The sequence below is a fragment of the Trematomus bernacchii genome, unplaced genomic scaffold (genome assembly GCF_902827165.1).
Source record: "Trematomus bernacchii unplaced genomic scaffold, fTreBer1.1, whole genome shotgun sequence".
NCBI classification, from domain to species: domain Eukaryota; kingdom Metazoa; phylum Chordata; class Actinopteri; order Perciformes; family Nototheniidae; genus Trematomus; species Trematomus bernacchii.
The window spans coordinates 10,195,509-10,222,437 of record NW_022987564.1 but is presented as its reverse complement, the minus strand read 5'-3'; the positions used below and the strand labels follow the sequence as shown (position 1 = coordinate 10,222,437).

Genomic DNA, 26,929 nt, shown 5'->3' with positions numbered 1-26,929 from the left:
GCCGTGTGCACAGCGCAATCCATGTGTCTTTATCTGTTATACAGTAATCAGTACTATCAATTCTGAAAAATACTATCCATCAGATGAAATCAACAATTTCAGAAAATTGGGAAAATATATCTGGTCCATATCATTTGAAACAAATTGATTGAACTAATTGATCAATTGATACCCCAACATTATACCAGCCAATTGGGAAATAGTTGAATCTAAAGTTCCTTGGTGGTGATTGGAGGAGACGAGAGCGGAGAACTGTGATTGGAGAAAAAACATACCTTGTTAATTGAGGAGAGGACAGCATATGAGGGTGACAGGAACTGCAGCCTAACCTCTAGACTCGACCCTGATTCTAACTGGATAAAATAAAACAGAGAAACTTTCTAAAAATCTACCGGCTTCATGGCAGAGAACTGATTGTCCACAAAATAACGACTGTTTGAATCTTACCAAGCATTAGTGTGACGTAAGAGCTCCAAATTTCACAATGTGGGTCGCTAACATGACTTTACAGTTTCATGAGACAGTCATCTATTTTCTAACAACTAGGCCACAAAATAACATTAGCAGTGGAGAGCAAAGAGTTTATGTAATATACTAAAACATTGTCTTAGAAAAAACCCCGGGAGAGCAGTGGGGATTGGGCTGTCTGACCTGTAATCTACTCAAAGCGTTCATAAATAATGTTAGGTCTATTGAGAATTGGATTTGAATTGCTAATTTGGTAAAAACATCATATCGATATTTTTGTTAATGGATCCACCCCATCTCATATGGTTGTGAAAATCAAAAACATTTATCCAAAAACAAAGAAATTTAATTTTTAAAAAGTCCGCCCCTCGGTCCCTCCTCCTCTCCCTAACCCAGGTTTTCTATTTGTCATTCTGATTTGATTGACAGCTGAGGACACATGTGGGGGCACTGTGAGGGGCGGCAGTGGGGTGGTGACCAGTCCCGGTTACCCCGGCAACTATGGTAACCAGGCCGACTGTACTTGGATCCTTTTGGCCGAACCTGGAGACACCATCTCTCTCATCTTTACAGACTTCCAGACGGAGGAGAAGTACGACTACCTGGAAGTGGAGGGATCTGAACCACCAACCATTTGGTGAGTCACTTTTTAAACTCCAGTAATCATATATGTGTCTGTAGCAGTCTTTGTGGTGATGTGAAACGTGTTGATGTGGCAGAATGTTCCCTTTATCTGCGTCTGATTCAGTATTTCCTATTTGCGAACTAATTCTAAATTGCAGTGGAGGAATAAGTCAGGGTTAAGTGTAAAATTGCAAAATTGTGCAGTGCATGTTTCCTGTTGTAAAGACATACAATTATCAAAATGTTGAAAAGGAAAAACATAACATGTCTTTCAGGGGTGGATATTTATGTTCAGAACAGGCGTGGTTGTTAAAAATACCTTGTGGAAAAATCCATTATGTTAGGACACAATGGTAACTCATCCAAACAAGCTAAAGCACCACTGAACTCACAATATGCAACAGGTGAAACTTTGGTAAACGGTATAATAGGGCGACAATAGATCACCACTGTTCTTTCCTTCAAAAAAAGAGCAACGGATTTAGTTGACCTTTCTGACCTACCATTTCTGCAAAGACAGTGTGTAATCACATAGCGGCTCAGTTTATGGAACAATTTAACCACATTTGGAGAATAGGTATAAAAAGTTAGACCAGGTAATACAATGAAAAAGTTATTACAGAAATAAAGTACAGTTTTTATCTCTTTGGGATAGCCATTTGTCAAGGGAAAAATAAATACGAAAATATAATCTTGAACTATGATATGTTGGTGTGTGTGTGTGTGTGTTCTCAGGTGTAGCCCTTCTGCATGGTGCTTGTATTTCAGAGATTAATTAATTGATCTATGCTTGTTAGACTTTTATTCTCTCTCCATGGTTTTATGTAATTTCCTCATGTGTTATTAGATGGTTCACTCATAACAATATTTTATTGCGCTTGCTGCTCATTGATTGTTGGTAAATTAGGGTATTGATTAACCATTGCTGTTGCTGTTACCAATTTGAATCTTATCATGGTCAGGGATATTAGTGTGTCAGCGTGTGTAATTGATGTGGACGTAGTAATGGCCAGGAAACTGCTGTTAGGAAAGTGGTATTGTGTCTATTGTGTGTGTGTTTTGTGTGTTTTCAACAACTTGCACTTGAATGCACTTTCTCTATTCAATTTCTTGTTTCTCAAAAATTGCACATTTGATCATTATTTGAACACAAAAAAAAACAATTGTGGTGTTGTTTACCAAGCTTACTTTTATCCATCCGTTGAACTTCAATACTGTCTATTTTTTTCTGAATAAGCTGAAAAATATGACATGGTATTTTTAAATATAGCACAACAAAGTACATGCAAAAATTAACCAGGCAGTTATTGTTTGTGTGTGATATCACATTATTGTATTTTTGCGTAAAATGTGCACTTTCCGAATCTGTTAGTCAATATAATATATTTAAGAGACATATATTCAACTAAACACTTGAAATGCAATATACATTTTAAGGAAGCATAAAGCCATGCAGTAGAAGAGTGTCAAGCTTTCATTTTGAGCTGGAGCTAACACAAACCCTACACAACTTCTGTGCCTCTTTTCGGGGATATAGACAGCTAAAATATGTATTCTTCAGACTTATATTACTGGCCTTTGGGGGTAATGTGCTGGCCACTGGTAATATTTAATTTATTCCGTCCATTGTCTTGGCTCTCGAGTATGTTGCTGTGTTGTTTGATACTTGTTTAATTAACTCTGGGTCTCACACAGCATACTGGGGTCAGTGAGTTGATTTTTCTTGTACGTGAATCTTTTTCAGCAGCAACACTGATAATACGGTTGTAGCTCTGTACTGAAAAGGGTGGTTGTGTCATTCAGACATACAGCCTCGAGCAGAACTAAAACCCACTTGCCCTAATTTTGCAAAAATGATGCTACACTGACCTTATTTAAAGTCAGTTTTCTTCTAACACATTGCTTTCTTACAACTAAAGGAGTGAAGTAAAAACCTGGAATGTAAATAAAACATTTATGTATTGTATTTTAGGAGAACATACACAGGGGTAAAAATCACATAAGTAAACACAACATAGCCTAAAATATATATTTACAAACATAAACATATTCTGTGTAAACCTTATATGCATGTTACAAAAAACTCCATGTATACAAACAGCAAGGCACACATAATTATAGATGTCCATTTTTTAATTCACAAGAAACTTAATTAAACAAATTGACTTCAATGGTTTCCAACCAGGGAAGAAAAAGTACTCCTGTGGGTAAAAAGTGTCTTGTTCATCAGAGATGTCAGAAAAAGGGACTTTGCATAAATCACAACTCTTGCCTTCCAGTGGATGTGCTACATTGTAAAAGTATGTCCATTGATTTCACTGCTGTCAAACATGGAGATGCAAAAACACTTGGCATACTACCAGCAACACATGACCCCTAAGGAGTGGATAACTGTTTCCCAGTTTGAAATATCCCATGTCCTATCAGGTATCCTGATGACAGGGTCACAATTAGGTGTGAACAGCATGATCCCATGGATTATTTCATTTTCTTAAGGGTGCATGCTGCTGCAGAAGGTTTTCTTGACATGATCTAGGCTACACTAGACTCTCGTGTACCAATGTAGCATTGTGTGTATGCCCCAGTGTACCTGAGCATTGTTCCTGTTCAGGTGAATTATCTTATGGCCTCAGTATGTTTCGGATACTTCCATATAAGAAAGCATGCATCGTCTCTAGTTGGCTCCAGGGGAATGACATGGGTGTTTGTTTCCTCCAGTGACCCATACAGTGTACATCTCAGCACTGTACAGCTTTAATTAGGCAGAATTGTATAGCTGCAGAACAAGTATGCTGCAGAATGTGTCAGGGCTGTACATGTGTGCTGGAAAATCAGCAGGGACTTTGTGACGTATTGAGTTAGCATGGAGCAACTTCTCTTAAAGAAGACTGTCTTGGGGGCATATACAGTAGGATGCTAGTGGCTGATCGCCTGGTGAAAGTTGGCTCTGATTACATTGCTTTACATGTATTGCCTTTTTGTATCCAAAGCAACTAACACTTACGGCCCCTACACACGGCGGCATGCGTTGAAGCTTCAACGCTTCTGCCCATTCACTTTGAATGGGGTGACGTCACACTTTGCCGATCTGCATTGTGGGAGCAAAGCTTCGCTTTGCTCGCGTTGCTCGCTTCAAAAGTAGAGCAATGTTCTACTTTTGAAGCTTCAACGGAAGCGTCAGCCAATCGAATCATATGCCAGTACAAGCTCTAGCCAATCAAACCGCGTGCTTGTGTGTCCGGGGCGGGAGATTCATGTGATTGGTTGTTGGTCGAGCTTCAGACAAGCCCGCCGGCAAGCTTCAACGCGCGCCACCGTGTGTAGGGGCCGTAAGGGCTTTTGAACTGTTAAGATACAGCCCAAAAACTGCAGGATTCATGCAATTCCATACAATTAATCAAATAAGCAAACTCATACAGTGTGCTTTAAGAAACAGAGAAAAACTCAAATGTTCATTGGCCAAGATTCAGTCTAGGGGAGCCCACTCTGTGAGGGAAGATGTCTTGGGTTACTGCTGTTCTGTATCTGTGGGGAGATTGTTCAACATTTACAGAGCCAGGACTGCAACCAGTTTGCATCTAGTTGAGCCGTAACTGGCCCCCTTCGTAGTAATGGAGGAGCAGAGTGTAGTTTGACCATTTCCTGGATGAAGGATGGTGTTTTGCAGAACAATAGAAAAGTGCCATTAGCTTAACTCGGAAGGAGCAGTTTCAATGGCATGGCTATTGGTTGTCAGGTTATAGCTTTTTCAATGTGATGCCTTTTCCTTGTTTCATATTCATATAATTAAATATGTAGCCTTTTTGATTAATGGTCAGACATAATATATGTTTGAATTTAACATCACTTTCATAAACTGATCATGAACCTTATTGGAGGTGAGACCTTTTAAACTACATTCATCATCATTGAAGCCTGTGTCCTTGTAAAAGCATCTGGCACTGTCGCTCATATATTGGATTAAAAGTGGTTTCCATTGAACTGCTCTAGAAAGAGCTAAACTTGGTTGGATAATACAATTAATTAATTGTGTAGTTTATTCAATGCAAAGATTGAGGATCAAACACCACTTCCCTCTGCTTTATTTGTTTAGTGCCTAAGTATCTATGCTTGTTTTCCATGGAGGTGCATTCCTAATAACACATTTTGTGTGCTATGAAATGAGTCACATATTCTGTTTCTGCATCTTTACAGCATCAGTTGATATTTGCCCTCTTTGTCCCCATGGATGCTCCTGAAGCTTGATATTGACAAAAATGTACCCTGTAAACAATACAGATTATATCCCCCTTCTCTGTAAACAACCTTTGTTTATTTCTCTTATCAGAATACTCATGATTATGGAAGAACAAAACCCATTCCCCAAAAGTTGAGCAGGTAGATTACTACAGTAAATAGCTTAGATTCTAACTTCACAATTGACAAATACAGCAATAAGTGTAATCCGTTTAAAGCAAAAGCAAAGAATAAATATGAAAGACAATGTGAATGCAATTAGTACAATGGGCACTTAGAAGACAGGAGATCAGGCCAGTTTTGAAGTGGTAGGAATGTGTTAGTCTTCTTTTTCTTTGCCTTTTTGTGGAACCAAAAGCACATTGAAAACATTGTCCAGGTTCTCTATAGAAGAGACAATAAATACACCAGACTTTTGCCGTCTTTGGAGCTTGTTCACCAGTGATCAATTTTCTTGGGTTTCCTTTCAAATGTTACCTGTTCTCTATTTTCACTACTCTACATCATTAAAATATATGGATTTCAAGTTGTCCTTCTGCTTTGGATACCATCCAGCTGACCAATTCCAAAATGGAAGGAAATGGAAGACGGATAAATATTCAGAACATAACTTGCCAACTTAGGGATTCATTGGAGGATGACTCTGCTAATGAGAGTATCACTGAGAAGTCCCAAGAGTCCTAACATGATTTCCAAACACTATAGTCAATGTGCACGTGTGCAAATAAGATCTTTATTTATTGTGGGCACAATACAAAAAAAAGAGCATTTGAAATGTTAATATTTTCCCCTGTTAGAAGTCCAAACATATCTAAGTACCAATTAACCCTCTTATATGCAGGGGTGCACATAACTGGTACGCAGGTACGCATGCGCGGCAACAATCTGAAATGCGTACCGTCACTTGTGTCACAAAGCGCATTTGCGTACTGACGTAAATGTGAAGCTTTTCCAGAAGGCGGTTAGTTCACCGGACGACAGAGTCGGTCTCCGTGTGCACAGACAGGGCTGCTGTTAACGCCCTGCGCTAAAACAGCTGATCACAACGTTCACACGCTCTGCGGTCACGAAGCTCTTTACTCTACTACCACCCCCCCCCCCTGTTGACAATCAGTACCAAAACACTGACTCCAGGTACTCATCTGAGTATCTCACTGAGAAAGTTGTGTGCACCCCTGCTTATATGGCTGAAAAGGAACACAATATGTCCTTACATATGTTAGTTTTTCACCAGACGAAGTCCTTGTAAAATATATATTCTTGTTCACCTCAAATGGCTTCAAAAAGTATTTCTGAAAACTGGGCCATGCTGTCTGATCCCATAGCTATTTGCTTACACCACTAAATGCTAATGTACTACTTTCCAATGGCAATTTGCGGAGAAGTTTATAGCTAAAATGCTAATTTTCAAAAGCAATTAGCAGAGAAGCTAATGGGTGATTTGGTAATATGTGAGTGTGTAAAATAATCTGTCATGTGTTTATCAGTTGCTGCAGGGCTTACAACATCAGTCTCACCCACACCCACATAGTAACACTCACTACATCTATGTTCATACAAAAACTGACACACACACACACAAACAGTCTGTCATTCCTTATAGACTCACATTTACTGGCATGCACACTCACTCGGTTGTCTAATCAGTATGCAAAGAGTTTTGCTTGCACCTATGAGAGTAGTATATTGCTGGGAGCTAAGTGCCTGTAATCCTAGCCTCACACTACACACACTAATACACAATCACACACAAACACACAAGTTTTATTTTGTTGTTTCAGAATCAGTTGCCCTTGAAACCAAGTGGAGCATCTTAAACAGAATTATCCCTCTCTCGCTGACTTTCTCTTTTATCCATCCATCTATCTATCTATCCATCTATCTATCTATCCATCTATCTATCTATCCATCTATCCATCTATCCATCTATCCATTTATCCATATATCTATCTATCTATCTATTTATCCATCTATCTGTCTTCCTCTATTTCTTTCTGTCATTCACTTCCTGTCTTGCACATCTCTCTTTAGATAAGTCCAACATATAGCACACTGTTTAGTGCTCTTAGGTGCACCTACTTGACAGCCTATCACCAAATATGTGGTAATGGTGGACTGAGCTATTGAAAGGCTGTCATTTACCAATGTCCTGCTTGTCAAGGATTCGTTTTATAGAGGCACTGAAAATAAATGTTGATAGGTTTGAGCTGGAAGCCATGTCGTCCTGTGCCTGGAGTCATATCACTGTGGGTGAGAAGGTTTAGCAGACAGCAAATGCACCCAGAAGCCACAGCGTGACACTGATACTCACATACAGAAATCAGTTGTCGTGCACTAGATTCATTCTGCAACTCAGATACAATATGTGTACATGAGAACAGCTACATGTAAGCCAACTGCATATCGTCTTCTACATATCCATGTAGCTATACATTACATATTAATATTATTATTACAGAGTGTTTTAGGAAGCTCATTTGAGAATGTTATATATTTCAGCAGCTAACATTGATTGGATTTAATCTGTTGCAGTGCATTCATCCGGTTTTAATGATTACGAAGTAATTTGAAAAAACCTAAGTCTGATTCCAAATGAAATAAATGGTGGAGAGATAAATACTCAGTGGATTATCTGGCAACTTAGAGATGCATTAGAGGAGCACTTGACTAATGAGAGTATCCCTGAGAATTCCCAGGAGTCATAACATAATTTCCAAACTGTAGTCCATGTGAAAGTGAGCAGATGAGATCATTATTTACTGAGGGTACAATAAATGCTTACACAATATGAAATCAAATAATGCTTGTATGAGAAGAGGTTGAAAAATGACCCCGTCTAATGTTAAGTTGTTTCAAAGTCAACCTTATTGTCAATCTTTCAGTTTGTGTGTACAGACAGAGAAATGGAAATACTGTTTCCAACAATCGACACATTGTTTCCAGAATTTGTCAAATTAAAAACTCATTATTTGAATACAACATAAACAAAAAAGAAGTCACTTTTACCTCCGCAACCCGACTTGGATAAGCAGTAGAAGATGGATGGATAAAATAACCAAATCAAAATGATCAACATATAACACAAGCATTCAATCTGAAACTTGATTGTGCCGATTTGTGCCTGAAAACATTTTTATTTTTTTAAATATTGGCTAAATAAGATTCAACATATTAAGGCTCTACTCATTTATATTCCTCCTACAGAGATGTTCAGACTAATTTGGCCTTGCCCGACCATGCTATTACTAACACATTTTCCTTGTTCCTACATGGGTTGGTTCGTGAACCTCACACACACATTCTCCCCACATTGCATGGCACAGTTGTTTTTTTGTATTTGTTTGCACCACACTGTTAACTGTTATAACAGAAAGAAAGAACAAATCAGTTTGACTTCTACCCAGTATACAAGCTTCATTATTACAGATATGGCCACCCTGCTGACATTGTTTGATTTAATAGAGAAACATCAGTACAATTGAAATGAGTCCAGATTAGTCCCAGTGAAACACACACAACCCAATATCTCCAACATCACCAATCAAAACCCACTTAACTCACATGGTTATGTCTTGGTTTTTGCTTATCTCAGGTTCGTAATGTTTTGTCAGCGGCGGTTTTTATCAATACAAATATCATAACTCTGTATGAAAATGGGAATATTTTGGCATTTTTCTAGCTTTGTTTAAAGCTCTAGTACTTGTTTGAGAGATGCAAAAGCAGCTGTGTGTAAGAGACACAGAGAGTTTAAGTGTGTGTATGGGTGTGTGTGAGAGTGCGTGACGTTATGCTTGCCGAGTGATAATCAATGCTGCTGGCAGAGAGGATGCTGGGATAGCAGCACCATCCCGAATAGGAAATGGAGCAGTGACCTTGAACACAAACACACACAACTCTTCTGGTACTTACTCACACACACAACAAACAAACACCCATATCTGATTATTTCAAATATGTATCTAAAGTTACAGGGAGACACACACAAACGTTTAAATACACACAAACAGGAAGGCAGGGTAGCTTTGTTCCAGACCTCTGAATCAATTTCCACATCACAGTTTTGAACAGCACTTGAAATAGGGCTTATGTTGCCTTCAGTTATGACTGTGACCCTGGTAGAGGAAACAATAGCAGTCAGTTATTGTGTGCAGGATTTAAAAGTATTCTCTGAAGTTTGTGATCACTAGTTGTACTACTGAGCGATGTATCCCTGATGTTGTTTGTATATCATACAAGCACAGCACGATCCAGATGCCCGGGCACAAAAGGGTCACCTGCGAATACTTTGACGGAGCGTCCACACAGCAGCGTTAAAAAAATCTTGGAGGTGGGCGTATCTGAAGCTTGGGGATTTTTTGCGAGCAACACGACCAACAACCAATCACATGAATCTCCCGCCCCCGACATACGAAGCAAAAAAGCCCGAAGTAAACTGGATATAAACTCCCCAAACAGGCGAAAACCTACCACTGTCTCTGCCACCTCCCTCCATGCCTGGATCCTCCGGTTTGTATCCCGGTAGGTAAATAGGGACTGGTCATTAAGCACCGGGTGATTCCCTACCGCTAATTTCTCCTCCATTTTTTGGAATATGAGGAAATGACCTGCGGTATGTCTCTCCCAGCTTACACGCGGTTTGATTGGCTAGCGCTTGAACTGTCAGATTTGCATAAACGGGATTTGATTGGCTGACGCTTCCACCTCAGCTTCAAAAGTTGAACATTGCTCAACTTTGAATCCTGAAAATCCTGAAAATCTCCGCTCTGCTTCCCACAATGCAGTTCGGCGAAAAGTGAGGCAAAGTGAATGGGCAGAAGCGCTAGAAGATTTTTTTAACGCTGCTGTGTGGACGCTCCGTAAAGGTCACCTATTATGCAAAATCCACTTTTTCATGTCTTGTATTCATAAACATGTGTCCCCTCTGTGTAAAGAGATTCTGAAAGTTTCAGGAAAAAAGATTCGCTCACTTTTTGTCCTGATCCATTTATATAAAAACCTGTCTGAAAAGGAGCTGATCAGATTTTTGCCACTTTATGTTGTCATGTTTTTTTGGCTTGTGTAACCATTAGCCAATCACCAACCAAGGTAACACCCGCCCACCTTATCACCTGAATCTCCTCCTAGAGCACCATTGTGTTCTTTTGAACCAAATATCTCTCAGAGGGGCGTGGGGAGTGACACCTTATTTTCATCTAAAGTAACAAACAGAGGATCAGCATTTTTGAAACAGGGCTGAAACAGAGGGGATTATGGGATGCTACAATGGACGATCTATTTGGTATTTCGAGCCAAACACTTCTGTATATATCTGAGACCTATAATATATTGATGAAAACAGTATAATAGGGGACCTTTAACACCACTCCCCTGATTGACAGGTGTGGGCTGAGCCAAAACAAGTATCCATGTTCCATCAACATCTAGGGATTTAGAATAAGCTAGCAAACATGGAAGTAGTGGTAGATGAGAGCAGTAGACCAGCTTTCTTCTGTTGATGGACCTCAGTATCTGGCAGCATATGTACTGTGATGCAATACCAGTGAAACAGCTGGAAAATATGCAGCTGACCTCAAGTTTCGGCCTGTTGTGAGGTGAGAGCCTGAGAACTACAGGTTGATTATAAAAACCACAACAAATTCTATAATTTTATTTGATAATGTTTATTTCAAAGTACACATTTTGTAATGGTTCTGGCAACGTGCAGACAGTGTTGTTGCCTCAGAATAAGTATACCAAGTTACACCAAGAACATATTTTTTTGTCAATATGTTGTTCTTTATCCCCAAAATAAGCTGCTGCAAATCACATCAACCACTTATTTGAGAGTCAGGGAGGACTCCAGAGAATCCATTACCCGACACATTTATGGGCCTCGCAACACTCAGAGGGAGCTTGTAAACAAGTTCATGATACAGACTATTTTCCTGTGCACCTGCATCATGGGGGGATTATAGGTCATACCATTGACCTTCAAACTGCTTCTCTGGGGGCATCAATTTATAAATCCAATTTAAGCTGGCCCGAGGTATAATTTAGGTCTACAAGTCTATTGTCTAGGCATGTCTAAGTACATTTACCCAAGTAATAACCCACACATTTGATAGCCTTTGAAACTAATAACCTACATCTTTTGGGACTTCTTATGTGTGGGAGCAAACAGAGAGCAGAGTACAGGAGAGGAGAGGCGAAATGAGAGGACATCAGGAGAAGTGCCACAGTGTTTTAGAGATGCAGTATCAGGTCACGCAGAAGGAGACAAGAGACGCAAAGAGACAGGAGACAAGAGAGGACGGGGTAGAACATAGGAGCAGAAAGGGCAATTGGGGTGACAAGAAGAGCCAGGAGAGAAGAAGTGGAGATGAGATGTAAGAAGGTGAGGTAGGAGACGAAAGAAGAGGGGCAGAATTAGGGACAAGGAAGGTAGAGATGAGAGTTGACAGGAGAAGAGAGGTGGAAAGAACCAAAAAAGGAATGGAGGGGGAGACGCAAGAAGAGAAAGCCATCAGGGGGACTCATGGGTGAGGAAAAAGGTTTTAGAAGGAAAGAGACAAAGATACTGAGATGGATTAAGAAAGGCAAAGAAGGACAGACTGAGACGGAAAAAGAAACTTCATCTGACAGTTGCTACCCGTACATGAAGCTAAATGTGATCACTGCAGTTAGATTAAAGCCACGTAAACAACTTAATCCACTTAGGTCATATAGAGAGTGTTTGCTGTGGGATTAAAATGTGTGGAGAGCTGTGAAATTGGAAGCATTATGTGAAGATTGTTCAGAGATGTAAACATCATACCCCGACTAAGCCTCTCCATCTGACTTCTCTCAAACTGTGCAGCTTGCCCAGTATACGAGAGTGTCCATTTTTAAAGCTACTGCCGTTTTCATAGCTGGCATCAACGTCTACATTCTGGACAAACTGCAGAATTGTTACATAGCAGCAGCTGAAAAGGCAGCCAAGGAAAAAGGCATTTGCATTTTATGAGGGCGGTTTCTGTATTTACTAGTTGCCTATAGGGAGAAGAGGCACATGACAATTAATTTAATCAACACACACACTATGCAAGATTGCATCAAGATGGGTATATCGAGATAAATCCTTCTCTGCTATGCATGTAAACAGCTTAATCAAATTACTCTTAGAATCAAAGTAAGGTTTATAATTAGATTAGTGTATGCTAATTAGATTATTGTGTTGATGCAAACACAGCGACGCTATACACATTCACTCTGTGTAAATAAAAAAAAATAGGGCACTTTCACTCCAGGGCTTTGGGCATCTTCAACTTTTGCACTTTAATATACTGAGTCTTGATTTGATCTGCATATTGTTGTATTGTTTTAGCTGTCATCTCAACTGTCGCCCATGGCTTACAGAGATTTCAAAACACATTTCTCTAAACAAAGGAGAAAAGCCAGTATTCTTATTACTACTTTAATAATGTTGTGGGGAAGGTCTTTACGACTGAAACATGCACTCAATGGATTCTGAAGAGTTATTTTTTTGAGCTTGTTCCTCTCCATAGCTTTTTCAATCACAACTTGCTTTTTTTAATCAGTGTGGGGATTTCATGGTACCATAAATTAAGTAGTAAATCACAATACCAGTAAAATTCAACAATATGTTTAGCACATTCCCTACCACAGTACAAAAACTAACCAGTAAATCACATGTACTTCAACATTCAATTCAAGATTCAACATGTACTGCATTATTTCTTTCTGGCTCCAAAGGTTATGGAATACTGTTTTCACGTCGACGATATTGTCAGACATTAATTCCATTGAGCACATGTCATCACTACAGGTGCACTGTTTTTGCAGTTCACTGTTGCTGGGCAGTGACATTTGATATTTACCTTTCCCACAGCAAATAACCTTTCCAGGTGGTGCTCAGCCAAACCTGAGGGACCAGACCAGAGTTTGAGCACCACTGGAGCACGATATTTAGTTGGGCTAGGCCACAGGAAATTAATTCTGCAATCAGAACTACGTTGTCATTATCATCTTCTCTACTAAACGCAGTCTTGTGTGTATGCGTAATGTACACAAATGTATGTCCTTTGGTTGGTTGTCGGGGTTTCTGTGTGTGTATGTCTGGGTGGGTGGGTGTGTGTGTGGTGTGTGTGTGTGTGTGTGTGTGTGTGTGTGTGTGTGTGTGTGTGTGTGTGTGTGTGTGGTGTGTGTGTGTGTGTGTGTGTGTGTGTGTGTGTGTGTTGTGTGTGTGTGTGTGTGTGTGTGTTGTGTGTGTGTGTGTGTGTGTGTGTGTGTGTGTGTGTGTGTGTGTGTGTGTGTGTGTGTGTGTGTGTGTGTGTGTGTGTGTGTGTGTGTGTGTGTGTGTGTGTGTGTGTGTGTGTGTGTGTGTGCGCGTGCGCGTGCGTGCGTGCTCTGAAAGTGTATTGAAGTCACTGGTAGTGGTGGCTGAGGTGCTGAAATGGTAATACAATGTAATGTAATAATAATAACACCGGCTCGCTCTCCTTTTTCTCAGTGCCCCTTCTCTCCCACTCTCTCTCCCATTCTCTTTCTCTGCTCTGATTACTGTGCTGTCCCGCAGGCTATACACACACACACACGCACATGCACACGCACACACTCACACACACACACACACAGAAAATAGTATGTGTAGAGGTTTTGAGAAGAGGCAGGGAGCCGCCCAGAATTGCCATGGCTTCTGGGTAGAGATTGAGCTAAAAGAAAGGAGTGAACTCTTAGTGAGAGAGAGATGGGCGGATGACAGAAAGAGGAGGAAGACAGGCGTAAAAAGAGATTAGGAATAGGATAGTAAGCATAGGGGGAATAAAAAGAGACAAACTGTAATAGTTTGTAACTAGTATTTACTAGCTTTATCACCCTGTTCTACCTTTTGACAGGAAACACTGTCATTTCAAAAGAACAGGATGTGCTTTTTCTTATATCTTGGTTGGCCCAAGATATAAGAAAAAGCACATCCTGTTCTTTTGAAACATATAGAACATAATTAGAAACAAAAAAAAGGTCAATTATTACCAATAAACATGTATTTAAAAAACCCACCTTTCATGATGATCACATCAGAAAGAAGTTGGAGTTGTTATCATTGAGCCTTGTATTGAATATACTCTGACTTTTAGATATGTAGACAGAAATCAACATGTTCACACTTCGTAATATGATATTGATTCTGGTTTGTCAGATTCTAGTGTAAACAAGACAAAGACTGAGTTTTTGTCCTTACATGAACGACAGTGTCTCAGTGGGGGACTGTGTGTTCCACCACATCTAGAAGTAGAAGACATTAGGTAGATTTGTAACCCGCTTGCTCTGCCATGACAAGCATGAATTACCCAACAGATGGTATAAAATGTTTTACACAGGGTACTTCTCTCCACAATAAACAGAATTCAGCTGCTCCTGCTTAGAAGTTATATTGTTTAGTTTAGGTGTTATTTATTTAGCAGTAAAGTAGTACCGTCAAAGCTTAATTTACATCCTTTAGCTTTCTGTAATTTGTGCTATATCACAGTTTATTGGGAGCTTCCATATGATAATAAGATAAGTGTTTGAACAAATTAACTTTAAAAATACAGTACAATAATATAGCTTAACCCAAACAGTATGTGAAAAAGTGTCTAATTCCAAAACTAGAGAGAGCTAATATGCTGCCGTTTCTCACTCAACTTCTCTGGCATGCTTTCCACAACATTTTGGAACCTGGCTGCAGGGATTTGCTCCCATTGGGATACAAGTCTATTAGTGAGAGTCGACGCTGATGTTGGGTGATGAGGCCTGGCTCCTCGAGGGTGTACCGGTTTATTCAAAAGTTAGGGAAAGGGTTGAGGTCAGCGCTCTGCAGGTCAGTCAGGGTCTTCCACACCAAACTCCAAGTATAGACCAAAATGCCTTCCACAAATAGTTGCTATTACATCTTAAGCTTAAGAAGGTAAGGGAGTCTGTCACGGACACTGTTTCGCTTACATTTTTTAAGCTAAGAGACTGAACTCAAACTATGACAACCAGCCTCAGAACTGCTCATAACAAATGAGTGAATCATTTCAATGGTTTAATAGGTTAATGCCTACAGCACTTACTTAATTTATAAATGTTCAATGCCAGATTAATTTTTTTCTAACTATGGCCCACAGCCACCCCTTGTGTTTTATTTTAGCCCTAAGCTGTCTGTGCGAACATGGCAGTTTAAAAAAAGTCTTGCTGCATGATGAGGAAGCGAGCAAGGAGGAGAGAAATTCAGATGAGATGAGATAAGGAAGGGGGGGGGGGGGAGGAGACAGAGCAGGGTCCTGTTGTGAACACTGATTACTCTCTGCCCACTTGAGATTGATGGAGAGTGACACAGTAGGCATGCTCACGCAAGCACAAACACACACACACAGACATATAAGAAAAGTCTCACAAATACATCCAAACACAATGAATGTAAACAATACCATGCACACACACAGAGAGAAAGAATGTATCCGTATACTGACTGATGATGGCTCCACCTTGAAACCATTCAGCGCAACAATGTGTGTCTATGTGTGTTTTTGTGTGCGTGCATATGTGTGAATAAGCATTTGTTTTCTCTCTGCATGTACACGTGTTTGGCAGCTCCCACCTGTCTTGATTAAGGGAGGCTATTAAGACAGATTGCCTGATTAAGTAGCTTTCCCCTACTGTCTTATGACTAGCCACAGACATGCAGAGACGGAAGCGCATGTTTGTGAAGAGCTTTTTATGTGTACTTATTTTTCTTGTGAACATTTCTTTGTATATCCTAACTACTCTAAATGTGTTTATGAACTCACCCTTTTTCACCAAAGCAAAGTCCTTGTATTTATAAAACTACTAAATTCTGAGACACTTAACCTCCTCCTCTGGTCAGATCGTTGCCAGTGACATATTCCCATCTGTCTTCTTTAAGGAAGGCTCACCTTTTTAGGATTAAAGCCCTGTAGTCTGACATCCACAGTGAACAATGCAACCCCTAGCATACGAGCAAGATTGCACAGAAACGTTTGACCTTGATGACTATGATGTTATTTCTAACAGGAGATTTAATACATGTTGAAAGTTACTACATTACTATTACTTCATTTGGAATACATTTATAGCAGCAGTTAGGATTCAAATCAACAGGAGAATGGTAGGAAATAACCAAGTTGCAAATCCGAAAACATGAATTAACTCGTCTCAATGGATAATGTCTGTTTTTAAATAGAGTAAACACATTTTCTACAATTTCCATTCATTCTATCGCTGAGAGAATAACTGTGATTACCAAGCAATTTGAAGTTGTTAAATGTGTGAGAGGAGCCATCACGAGCTGAAGATTGCACTGTGTGTATCATTACAGTATATAACAGCATGGGTGAGATGACAATAGACAGAACCATTGTGATTGAGCTGAGATAACATACTGTCAAAACTTGATCTAATGCTTTATGAACCGAACACAATGCTGCTAAATGATTTCTTTATTCTATAAACATATACAATCACATTAAAATGGTGAACTGCTAAACATTTTAAAAGGCAGCTTTGAGAAATGTATAAAAGTGTGCTCTCCAGCATTTGATTAAAAAATAATGTTACCTGTCATGTGTTCAACATGGCAGAAAATTACCTTTTTAATCTAAATGCTGTTGATGTTTTATTAATGAAGTTCCCGCCCTAAAATCTGCTCTCGAGTAAAACCGCTTTTGTGTTTTGCAATAACAATCGGCTTAAATGCTAAGATGCATAATTAACAAGTTGACACATAAACCGATGTACCTCTGTCAGCCCCTGTGTGTCAGCCCTTCCCCCACTTCTCCCTTTTCCACTTCCTTTGCTCTCTTTCTCCATGTCTCACCAATCATCCATCGATCTCTGCCACCCCATGCGTCTTTATTTCATCCCTCCCTCATTCCCATACTGCCGATAGGATAGCTGGTTTGTGTTTCCGTGGTGGATGAGAGGCACAGAGGATGGATGGGAGGATGGTGGACAGAGAGATGAAGAGAGGGAGAGATGCCCCTTTGGTCTATTGTATTTAATCAATTATGTTCTCTTGCTCCCTCTGGCAACCCTCCACTTAGACCCCATTTACACGGGAACGTTTGCGTTTACGCACCATATGCGTTTTCAAAAAAGTATTTCGTTCACATGCATTCGATTCATTTAACGTGTCCGTTCACACGAGACCGCTGGAAACGCTGTAGTACATATGCCGGGCCTGTAAGTGGTGCTTCTGCCGCCACAAAATACACCAAAAGCAGCGAAGAAGACCCCGGAGCATGGTTGCCATGGTTGCCCTTCTGTTTATTCTCCGCGGTGGACGGCGTGTGCTCCTGCTGTAAATCTCTCCGGTAGTCCTCAAGCAGATGAAAAACACCCACCTCTCCGCCTCTTCCAAGGGACGAGGGAACCGTGCGGCAGAGTTTCCGTTAAAAAAAATGTTCGCCGGTCCTCCGGACAAAATTAGAACAGTGCCGGTCAAAGGTCTTCTTTGTTATTTATTGAGCTTTAAAACAAATTGATAACGACTCTATATAATAATATAAGAATAATAAACGGAGCCTCTCTTTTCCTCCCCCTCTTCTGACAGCCCAGCAGCTGATCTCTGGGGAGACGTGGGGAGAGGGAGGCGTGGGGAGAGGGAGGCGGGGCTATTTCATCGTTATCAGAAAATTATCGTATAGGGCAGGGGTGGACAAACTTTTTTGCTCGGGGGCCACTATGAGTTTTAAAATGTGTCAGACGGGCCGGGCCAGTAGCAGATCGGTGAAAAAAGATTTCGCTGTCCACTCCTCATTAAACACTCTGCACACAATGTCGACTTTTCTTTTCTTTGGTCCACTCATTGTTACAGATGCAGGTTCAAAGGTGAATTATTGCGTCATTGCGTCATCGTTTGCGTCATGACGTAACCATTTACATGCCTTCTTATGTCCCACACAGCGTTTTACGTCGCTGATTTTCAAAAAGGCAAAATGAATGCAGTCTTTACTATAATTTGGACAATTTTGTACCAATATTCGGCGGGCCGGATTAAAAAGCCCAACAGGCCGTATATGGCCCGCGGGCCTTAGTTTGCCCATGCCTGGTATAGGGCGTACACACGGAGCCGTTTGACCCCCCAGAGCGTTCCGTTTGCAGATCTATCCACCTTGGGACCAGTTATCGTTTGCGGGGTCCGTTTCTATCGTTTTGTTACGGCCTCGTGTAAACTAAAGGGCTATACGCAAGAGAAACTATGCGGATACAACCCGTATCATCCTCGTGTAAACAGGGTCTTATTATGCTCTCTCTCACCTGCAGGCACACATAACTTGTCCCATACTCACTACATCAGAGTATTTATTTGTTCTATTTCCTGTGTTACAACCTTACTTGAGGCTGGAAACAAAGAGGGAGGCCACACAGAGTTAAATGCCAATCAGATGTTTATTTAACAGTTTAACATAAAATACCTCTGAGTAATTGTGTATGTAAGATTAAGACTGTCAGCAGTGTGTGGATGTGTGGAAGTGTGCTGTAGGCATGCAAACCAAACACTAGACCCTCCAGAAAAACGCGGGCTAAAATCCTTGATTATGCGATTAAACATGCTGGGTTTTTATGTGATTTTATGCGGTGAAGTTGCGAAATATGCGGAAATATGCTAAATATGCGAAAAGTTGCGAAATATGCGGGAGGCGGAAAAAAGGTGATTCTTCTCCCACACCCTGTTACTAGGCTACTACTGAATGAAAGTGAGCCCTTTTAAAGAGTTCCTATGATAAACAAGCATACTAGAAGCAAGCTACATCACAAAGTGTTATTTATGTATTTATATATGGGCTATTTTAATCACTCTCTCTCACACACACACACACACACACACACTCTTCTCCGCCTCATTCTGTTTTCATTTACTCGTTCGTTATCTGACCAGCTTCAATCTTGTAGGCTACTCACCTCGTTTTTGTAGCCCTCGAAAGGGTTTTGGAGGTTGATGCCTCGGTGAACGTGAGTTGTTTGACTTTCTTGTCCGCAGCAGCAGAAAGCATTTTAGAATGTTTGAATGAATCAAAGTGGGTCGTCACCGTCGATTTTCTCTTATGCTCCAACACACAGTTGCACGGGGTGCAGAATAATTTCCCCCCACTTTCGTTCAAGACATCGGGGTACTGCTTTGCCCGGTCTTTAGCAGAAATGTTCGTAGGCAAATGAGATGGATTCGATTTTTTCATCTTGGTCAGAGCCGTATAATAGTATAATAGTATATAATAATAATAGTATAATAGTATATAATAATCTATATGGCGCTGATCTTGTTGTTTTCTCTCTCGTGTGAGTTCCACACATTCACTCTACGGTGTTGTTTACCTGCGCGAGCTGATGACATCACTACTTCACGTTAACTTTTTTTTCCCTCAACTTTGTGTGGAAAAATGCGGGGATTATGCGACCTTTTAATAAATATGCGCCCTTTTAAAAATCTGCGCCATTTTGCTGATTATGCGGTAAATTATGCGATCGCATAATCGCGTTTTTCTGGAGGGTCTAAAACACAGGTGGAAGGCTGAGGTTGCTGCAGCAGGCCAGGATCAGAGAGTGAACCTTCCAGCTGGGCAAGCCTTTATGCCTTCTTGAGGCTCCGCCTCTAGATGGGCGGGCACAAACAGGACGACACTCCCAGTACCTGCCAGAGGACAGCAAGGCAGGGAGCACAGACAGGCAGAATCTAATTGTAGATTCATATGGAATACAGGAGCCATCCAAGTTTCCAGTATGTATACCAGTTGATATGGACTGTATCCCAAAATATATATATATATATATATATCTGTAATGTTATCTCCAAGCACATTACTTGGAACAACCATTGTTGGTTGCTAATATTGATGAATTTGTCATAAAACATTTAGTCTCTAAAGAAACCATCCCATTGGGACCTATACTGTACGTTTGTGAGATGGAAATATCATTAGAGCAAGTAATTTACTTCCCCAGAGAAGAACACCAATTCACTTATCTTATAATAGAGACTTTGAAGAAAAGACGCACGTTATATTTCTTATATTTCTGTATGTAGTATAAAGCATATTTCTATTTTGCTTAATCTAATACTTTAAAAACGTTGCAAAAGCCTGTCTGTACAATAAATCCCAGTTGATACATTCAGGTGACAATTAAGAGCACCTTTCATTTCATTACATTTCCTTAGACATATGACTTTAATGTAATGCTAAAATAATTATTCCACAACTTTATTGATTTTATGACGTCTTAAGATGACATATTGTTTGATCAGTTTTTCCACTAAGAGACGTTTTAAAGCGTTCATAGTGAGCCTAGTTCACCCAATGTATTCTGAACTGTCAAATCCCAGAGTAGGACACCCTCTCATATCAAGGAATTTAAAGAAAAATGATTTGAGCCTATCCGAAGATGATCTACCTCGGGGCAGCGCTAAAGTGCTTTTATAGCAGATATCTGGGGAGAACACTTACCAGTCACAGACAGAAGCCATCAGCATGGATGAATGATTTAATAATGCATTACAAATTGTCCACTAGGGGAAAATCAACTACTGTTGCTTCTTAGCAGCTTAGAAGCAGATTTTTTGGGACCATTTGATTTCCTACTGAAAGCTTTACATATCCACAAAAGTAGTTACCAAGCACTCACGGTCTTTTTTTTCCAGCAGCATTGTCCTTCATGTATTTCATTCCTGGCTCCTAAGCAGGAGATGTTTCCAGCTGCTGCAGGCAACCAGATTGTTGACCTTTTTAGTCGCCAGAGTGTTTCTTTAATCTTCCAGCTACTGCTCCAACAGACATTTTTACCTTCGTCTTGCAGCTTGGAGTTGTTAAGTGCTTCCTGAGCATGCAATTCTATATTTTAGCATCACACACACACACACACACACACACACACACACACACACACACACACACACACACACACACACAGGCTCTCGCTATTGATTTATGATTTAATTCCTGTTTTTATATTGGATCAGATTGAACATACACTCACTCTGCCCTTAATGATGCACTCTGGGTAATGATATCATAGCATGAAATGAATTGAGAGTTGTAAACATTAATACTAATATGTGTGAGAGAGTGCACATATAAAGAGATATAGAGAGGAGAGCAGAGGATTCAGAGGGAGAAGGGGATAGGGGAGAGGTAGTTGTGTCGGTGTTTGTAGAGATGGAGAGGGTGCAAAAAGGATATCCTACAAACAACTCCAGCAAAATCACGTATTGCTATCAGTAATACTATTAAGAGATAAGATGCTCATGCAGTTTTTCTTTACTTTTTACATCAGATGATATAACCAGATTGAAGAATTGTTGGATACAAATAAAAATGATAAATACAGAGGCAGAAGAAGCATATGTACATTTCAGATCAACTAATGAGATACAAATAGATGACTTACATGTATAACACAATTTGTATTTGTGACCATGACACAAGATTGTAAGTGGGAATGTTTCCTAAAACTCCTGAACAGTGTGAACAAACTACATCTGTAAATGTCTGTCTGCATCCATATCTGCTTCCACTTGGGATTATGTCCATGGTTTTTGCTATTGCTGACAATTTATTCAACTTAGTTAATAATTGCAAGGACCCATTCCAGAAAATGAAGCATATATAATGCTATCACAGTTTACTGTCAATAAAGTGCCTAAACAATTCTTATAATATGCTAACTTCATGTATACCAAATGTATTTATGTTTGCCACACTCATAGTTGTGTTCCTGTGTTGTTTAGTATGTAAATCAAGCACCCTGTGCCTGTCTGAACCTGTGTGTTTGAGAGTGTGTGTGTGGGTTTACGGGTGTTTGTGACTAATAGCAGACATCAGAGAATCCCACTGATCTAGGTCACAAGGTGACCCTCCCTCTGCTTCACTCTCACACACACACACACACACACACACACACACACACACACACACACACACACACACACACACACACCTTTTAAAACACCTGCTCAGCATTTTTGTGCTCCACTTCATACCGCTGTTATTAGACGGTACTCCTGTTGGGTATATACTGTAATGTCACTATCCATGTGTGTGTGAGCATTTGTGTGCCTGTGTGTGTGTTTATATTAATGGACTGTGAAGGTTAACAGCATGGGTTTATACAAGGAGACAAGCAAACATGGGAGGGCAATCACATTCACACGCATACCTGTGTCTCAAATGTAACAGCCGAGGTGAAATTACTCAAATAAAAACGATGAAAATGTAATGTGAGTAGAAAAGGCACCTGTTGGCTGACGCTACAAGATGAAAGCACCATACATCAAAGAGCTGGTGTATAGACGAAGGTTATTGCCTGAAATTGTATTTCAGCTGCAGATATGGGAAATAATACCAGCAGCAGCAGGGAGGCTTTTTTCTCAAAGTGCCAACTGGATAGCAGTCACCTCTTCTCAGGCCTAGACTCCACGGGAACGAAAACGGGTTGAATCCGCATATTTCTCATGCGTATAGCCCTTTAAGCTCGACGACCCGTAACGGAAACGTAGAAACAGATCCTGCAAACGACAACGGGTCCAAAGGTGGAGAGATCTGGGAACGGAGCGCTCTGGGGGGTCCAACGGGGCCGTGTGGTCGCCTATACGGTCATCCGTTTCATAGCCCCGCCTCTCCCCGCCTCTCCCCACCTCTTCCCACCTCTCCGCGTACCCCGCATCATTGCTGATGTGTTTCGTTAACAACAACAATGGCGGATCGCAAGGTTGCTATCGTGCTCCAGTCGCTACTGACCATGCTACAGTTCTTTGTGCAACATCTACAGGAGCTCATCCATCAGCAACAACAGGACATGGAGAACATGACCTACATGTTGCTAAGAGTACCGCGGGGAATAACCCGAAGGGCAACCAGGAGAAGGTTTTGGGTAAGACCGGGCAGAAGCAGCAGTTGGTGGGACAATTTTGTCAATGGCGTTGTCGTGGATGAGGATTGGAGGGAGAACTTCCGCATGTCCAGAGCCTCTGTCGTCGCCCTGACCGAAGAACTGTGCCCATATATCGAAAGGCAAACAACAAACATGAGGGCACCAATTGATCCACTGAAAAGGGTTGCGTTAGTACTGTATTACCTGAGCGATGGGGGAAGGATGCGGAAGACTGCTAACGCCTTCGGTGTTTCGCGCCAGACTTTGTCCTACATTATTAGGCAGACATGCAGAGCGATCTCAATCCACCTGGGTCCAAAATATATCAAGCTGCCTTTTACTGAGCCCGAGACCGCGGATCTGGTTGAGGGCTTCGATCATGCTCATCACATGCCACAATGTTTAGGAGCAGTGGACGGAACCCACATCGAAATCAAGCAGCCATCTACCAACCCCACTGACTACATCAACAGGAAAGGCAGACATTCCCTTAATGTACAGGCCGTCTGTGATTACAAGTACCGATTCATGGATGTCGTGGTAAAGTGGCCTGGGAGTGTGCATTTTTTTATTATTACACAATAGGACCATAGCCACCAGATCACATAAGACCAAAGGCATGTTGTGCAATAGCTTCTACTTTTACAAATACAACAGCTCTCAATACATTCTACTTTTACAAAGCTTAAACGTGTTCAGTTTTTCTGTGGAAGGTACTAGTATCTACTATCGTAGTATGTAGCAAGTCCGTTAAGCTTGAAATCATGAACATACCTGGAGCAGATTCCTGCGATGCTGTACAACTGCAGCAGCTGGCAGACTTCCGCTGGATTCGCTCGACTCTGGCGGTGGCGATTCGTTGGAACGCTCCAAACTCCGGGGTGAGCTTGGTCCGGAAGACGACTCTTCCAGGTCCCCCGTCTCGATGCCCGAGCTAAGGGAGCACATTGCAGGCGAGCCACCCCAGACCTCTTCACACAGCTCAAAAAACATGTGCACAACACGTCCTTGGCCACTCCGACGCTTCGTGTCCACCGCATGCCTGTACTTTATGCGGATTTGTTTAAGCTTGGCGGCAAGCTGGGCCTTTGTAATGGCCCCCACGCTGTGAGGGAAATCCTTCCCTGTGTCGGTCCTCGGATACTGCGCCTGAAATAAGTTGTCTATATCGCTATACTTCAACTTGCAGGACTCCCAGTCAACATTCTCCTGTATTAATGACGTTTTGTACTCTAATGTGACCCGAAGTAGAAGTTCTACCTCATCATCAGTCCACGAAAAGACCTCCTTTCTTGCACAAATATCAGCCATCTTCTACCTTGTGTGTTTGTTTGTTTGTTTGTGCCTTACACATCCGGGGGGGATCTTATACTCGCTGCTTTTGGTGGAGGAAGTTACAGCGCCACGTACAGGTTCGGCATATGTACTGCAGCTTTTCCAGCGGTTGGATGTAAACGGAGCCGTCTCGTGGAGCTTGACACAATCCGGTGTATATTGCGTGTGGGCGGAAGGTTTTTTGCGGTTGCGTTTGCGTTACTCCGATGCGTTTTGCCGTATGCGTTCCCGTGGAGCCGGGGCCTCAGTCTACCAGCAATGACCTAACACTCACTTTGCTAACCACAAGAGCCCTGTTCATCTTCTCAGCCAATTAAGGGATCTTATCCTCCACAGTTGATGAAAGAGTTGCAAATTGCCTCCTATCTGCTGGTGCCGTGCCCTATCAAAGCCTCAGTTCATAAGCTTGTTTCTATGTAAAAAGCTACCATTGTTAAAAGTGCTATATTGCAGTTTTATCGTCGGGTAGTTGTTTGAAACATTGTAATATGTCCATATAACAGTCTATTAGGTACCGTATAGGGTAATAGCAGTGGACTTAATAGTTAGTCATATGAATGAATTGAATGTGGTTCAATACAACACACAATTGAGTAATACATTTCCCTGTGAGAGATTAATAAAGCATGTCTTCTTTTTCTTCTTCTTCTTCAAATTGTATAAAAGCATCAGAAACCACCATGAGATCTGATCTGAGTTGTTGGGTCAAATCCCTTACCTTAACCAGCTGTCAGGATTTGGCATTCGTAGCAAGAACAATGAATAAAAACAGCATTATCCCAATTGAACCTTAAAGTGGTGCTAGAGACACAGACTGGTTGTATTGGGCAGTCCTGATACTGTGTCATTCACTCTGTGTCATTACATACACAATGGGCTTTGTTCTGACTCCAGGGCGAGAGAGAAAGCGAAATACAGCAAAGTAAACTAAACCTTGGACATATTGTTTCTCTCTGTTGTTGCGGTGACATTTTTACAGCTTGACAACCTTGTTTAACAGACTCGAGCTTTGTTCTTTTACAGAATGGATACACCATTTTTAGTGTTTCTTTGCTGCTTTTCTAAGGTTTTTTTGTTCGTCCTCATATGTACTTCTATTTTTAAAAGAGTCAATTGAAGTTTCAGAGCAAGGCATGTTTGCAACACTCTCTTGTGTCTGCTCCTCTAGGGCCTAGTTTAGGATTAGTTACGGGGGGGAAAGAGTAAGGGCTTAAGTTTAGGTGTCTGGGAATGTGTATGTTGTGTTTTTTTCAAATTTTAACAAATGTTTTTTCTTTCTCTCTTTCAGGTTGTCAGGCACTAATGTACCCTCTCCCGTCGTTAGCAACAAGAACTGGCTCCGACTGCATTTTGTGACTGATAACAACCACCGTTACCGTGGTTTCAGCACACATTATCAAGGTAAGATTGTGACAGAGAAACAAGATCATGATGAATCTAATGACTAACAGAACTCTGTAAAATATCTCCTGATTTCTTTGTTATTTTGAAGGTTCTTCTTTAGCTCCTGTGATCTTTTCTTTTCTTTTGCTTCTCTCTGCTTCTTTTTTCCTTTTCAACAGACAGTTTTCACCCTTCAACGTGTCTCTATCTCCCTTTAATTACGCTTGTTGACTCCATTCTTCCTGTCTCTTCTCTCCTTCAGTTTCTATCACTCTCTCGCTGTTTATGCATCTCCATTCTTTCTAGTTTTCTCTCTTCTACACTTTCTTGTTCTCTCGGTTAACTGCTCAAAGGTGTACAATTAGACATAAACTCTCAACTGTTGGAGAACATGAGGGAAATTATCTGGCAACTTCCAGTTCTCAAAACAGCGATAATGAGAGCTTAATGTGGAACAGACAGGGGTTTATATTACACTCTACTTGTTTTTCTTACCAACCTCCCATGTGTTTTTAGACTCTGATCACCTGTTGTTTGGTACCTTTAAACACTATTGGCCTCTGTCTGTGAATCACCAGTGCACGGTGCACAAAGTTCATTCAACATCCGACGTTCATAGGGCACGGAGCTGTGTTTGATATTTCCATGGCCAGAGGCTTGTTGCGCATCTGCCGCACAGTTGGAAGCAGGGTGTGATTGAAATACACTAGCAGTAAGCGTTAGGGTTGGCATCAATCACCTTTAATCCCCTAAATCAAATCATTTGGAGCGTGGTTTATTTGTGAGTTTATCTTTGCTGTTTACCAGTAGAATTATGGAAACAGTGCTGTGTGCCTTCCCCCTGCGTCATTGACCTGGGCTGAGCAGGCGGGCAGTACGAGCGTAAATCACGGCCATGCTTGACACCAAAATTGCACTGTGTCACTTGATTATTACTGACACACTCCCCACTGTGCCTCAGCTCTCACTTCACAGCACATTCAAGTTCACAGCAAGTCACCGA

The 26,929-nt window shown here is 41.0% G+C and overlaps 1 protein-coding gene across 1 annotated transcript in view; it reads left to right on the top strand.

Moving 5' to 3' along the window:
* LOC117478245 (CUB and sushi domain-containing protein 3-like) overlaps positions 1–26,929 on the top strand; it is a 336,058-nt gene that overhangs the window by 171,016 nt on the left and 138,113 nt on the right. Inside the window, exons 5-6 of the mRNA XM_034125216.1 lie at positions 898–1,105; positions 25,832–25,944. Coding sequence (XP_033981107.1) covers positions 898–1,105; positions 25,832–25,944 — 321 coding nt within the window. The remainder of the gene's footprint in view (positions 1–897; positions 1,106–25,831; positions 25,945–26,929) is intronic.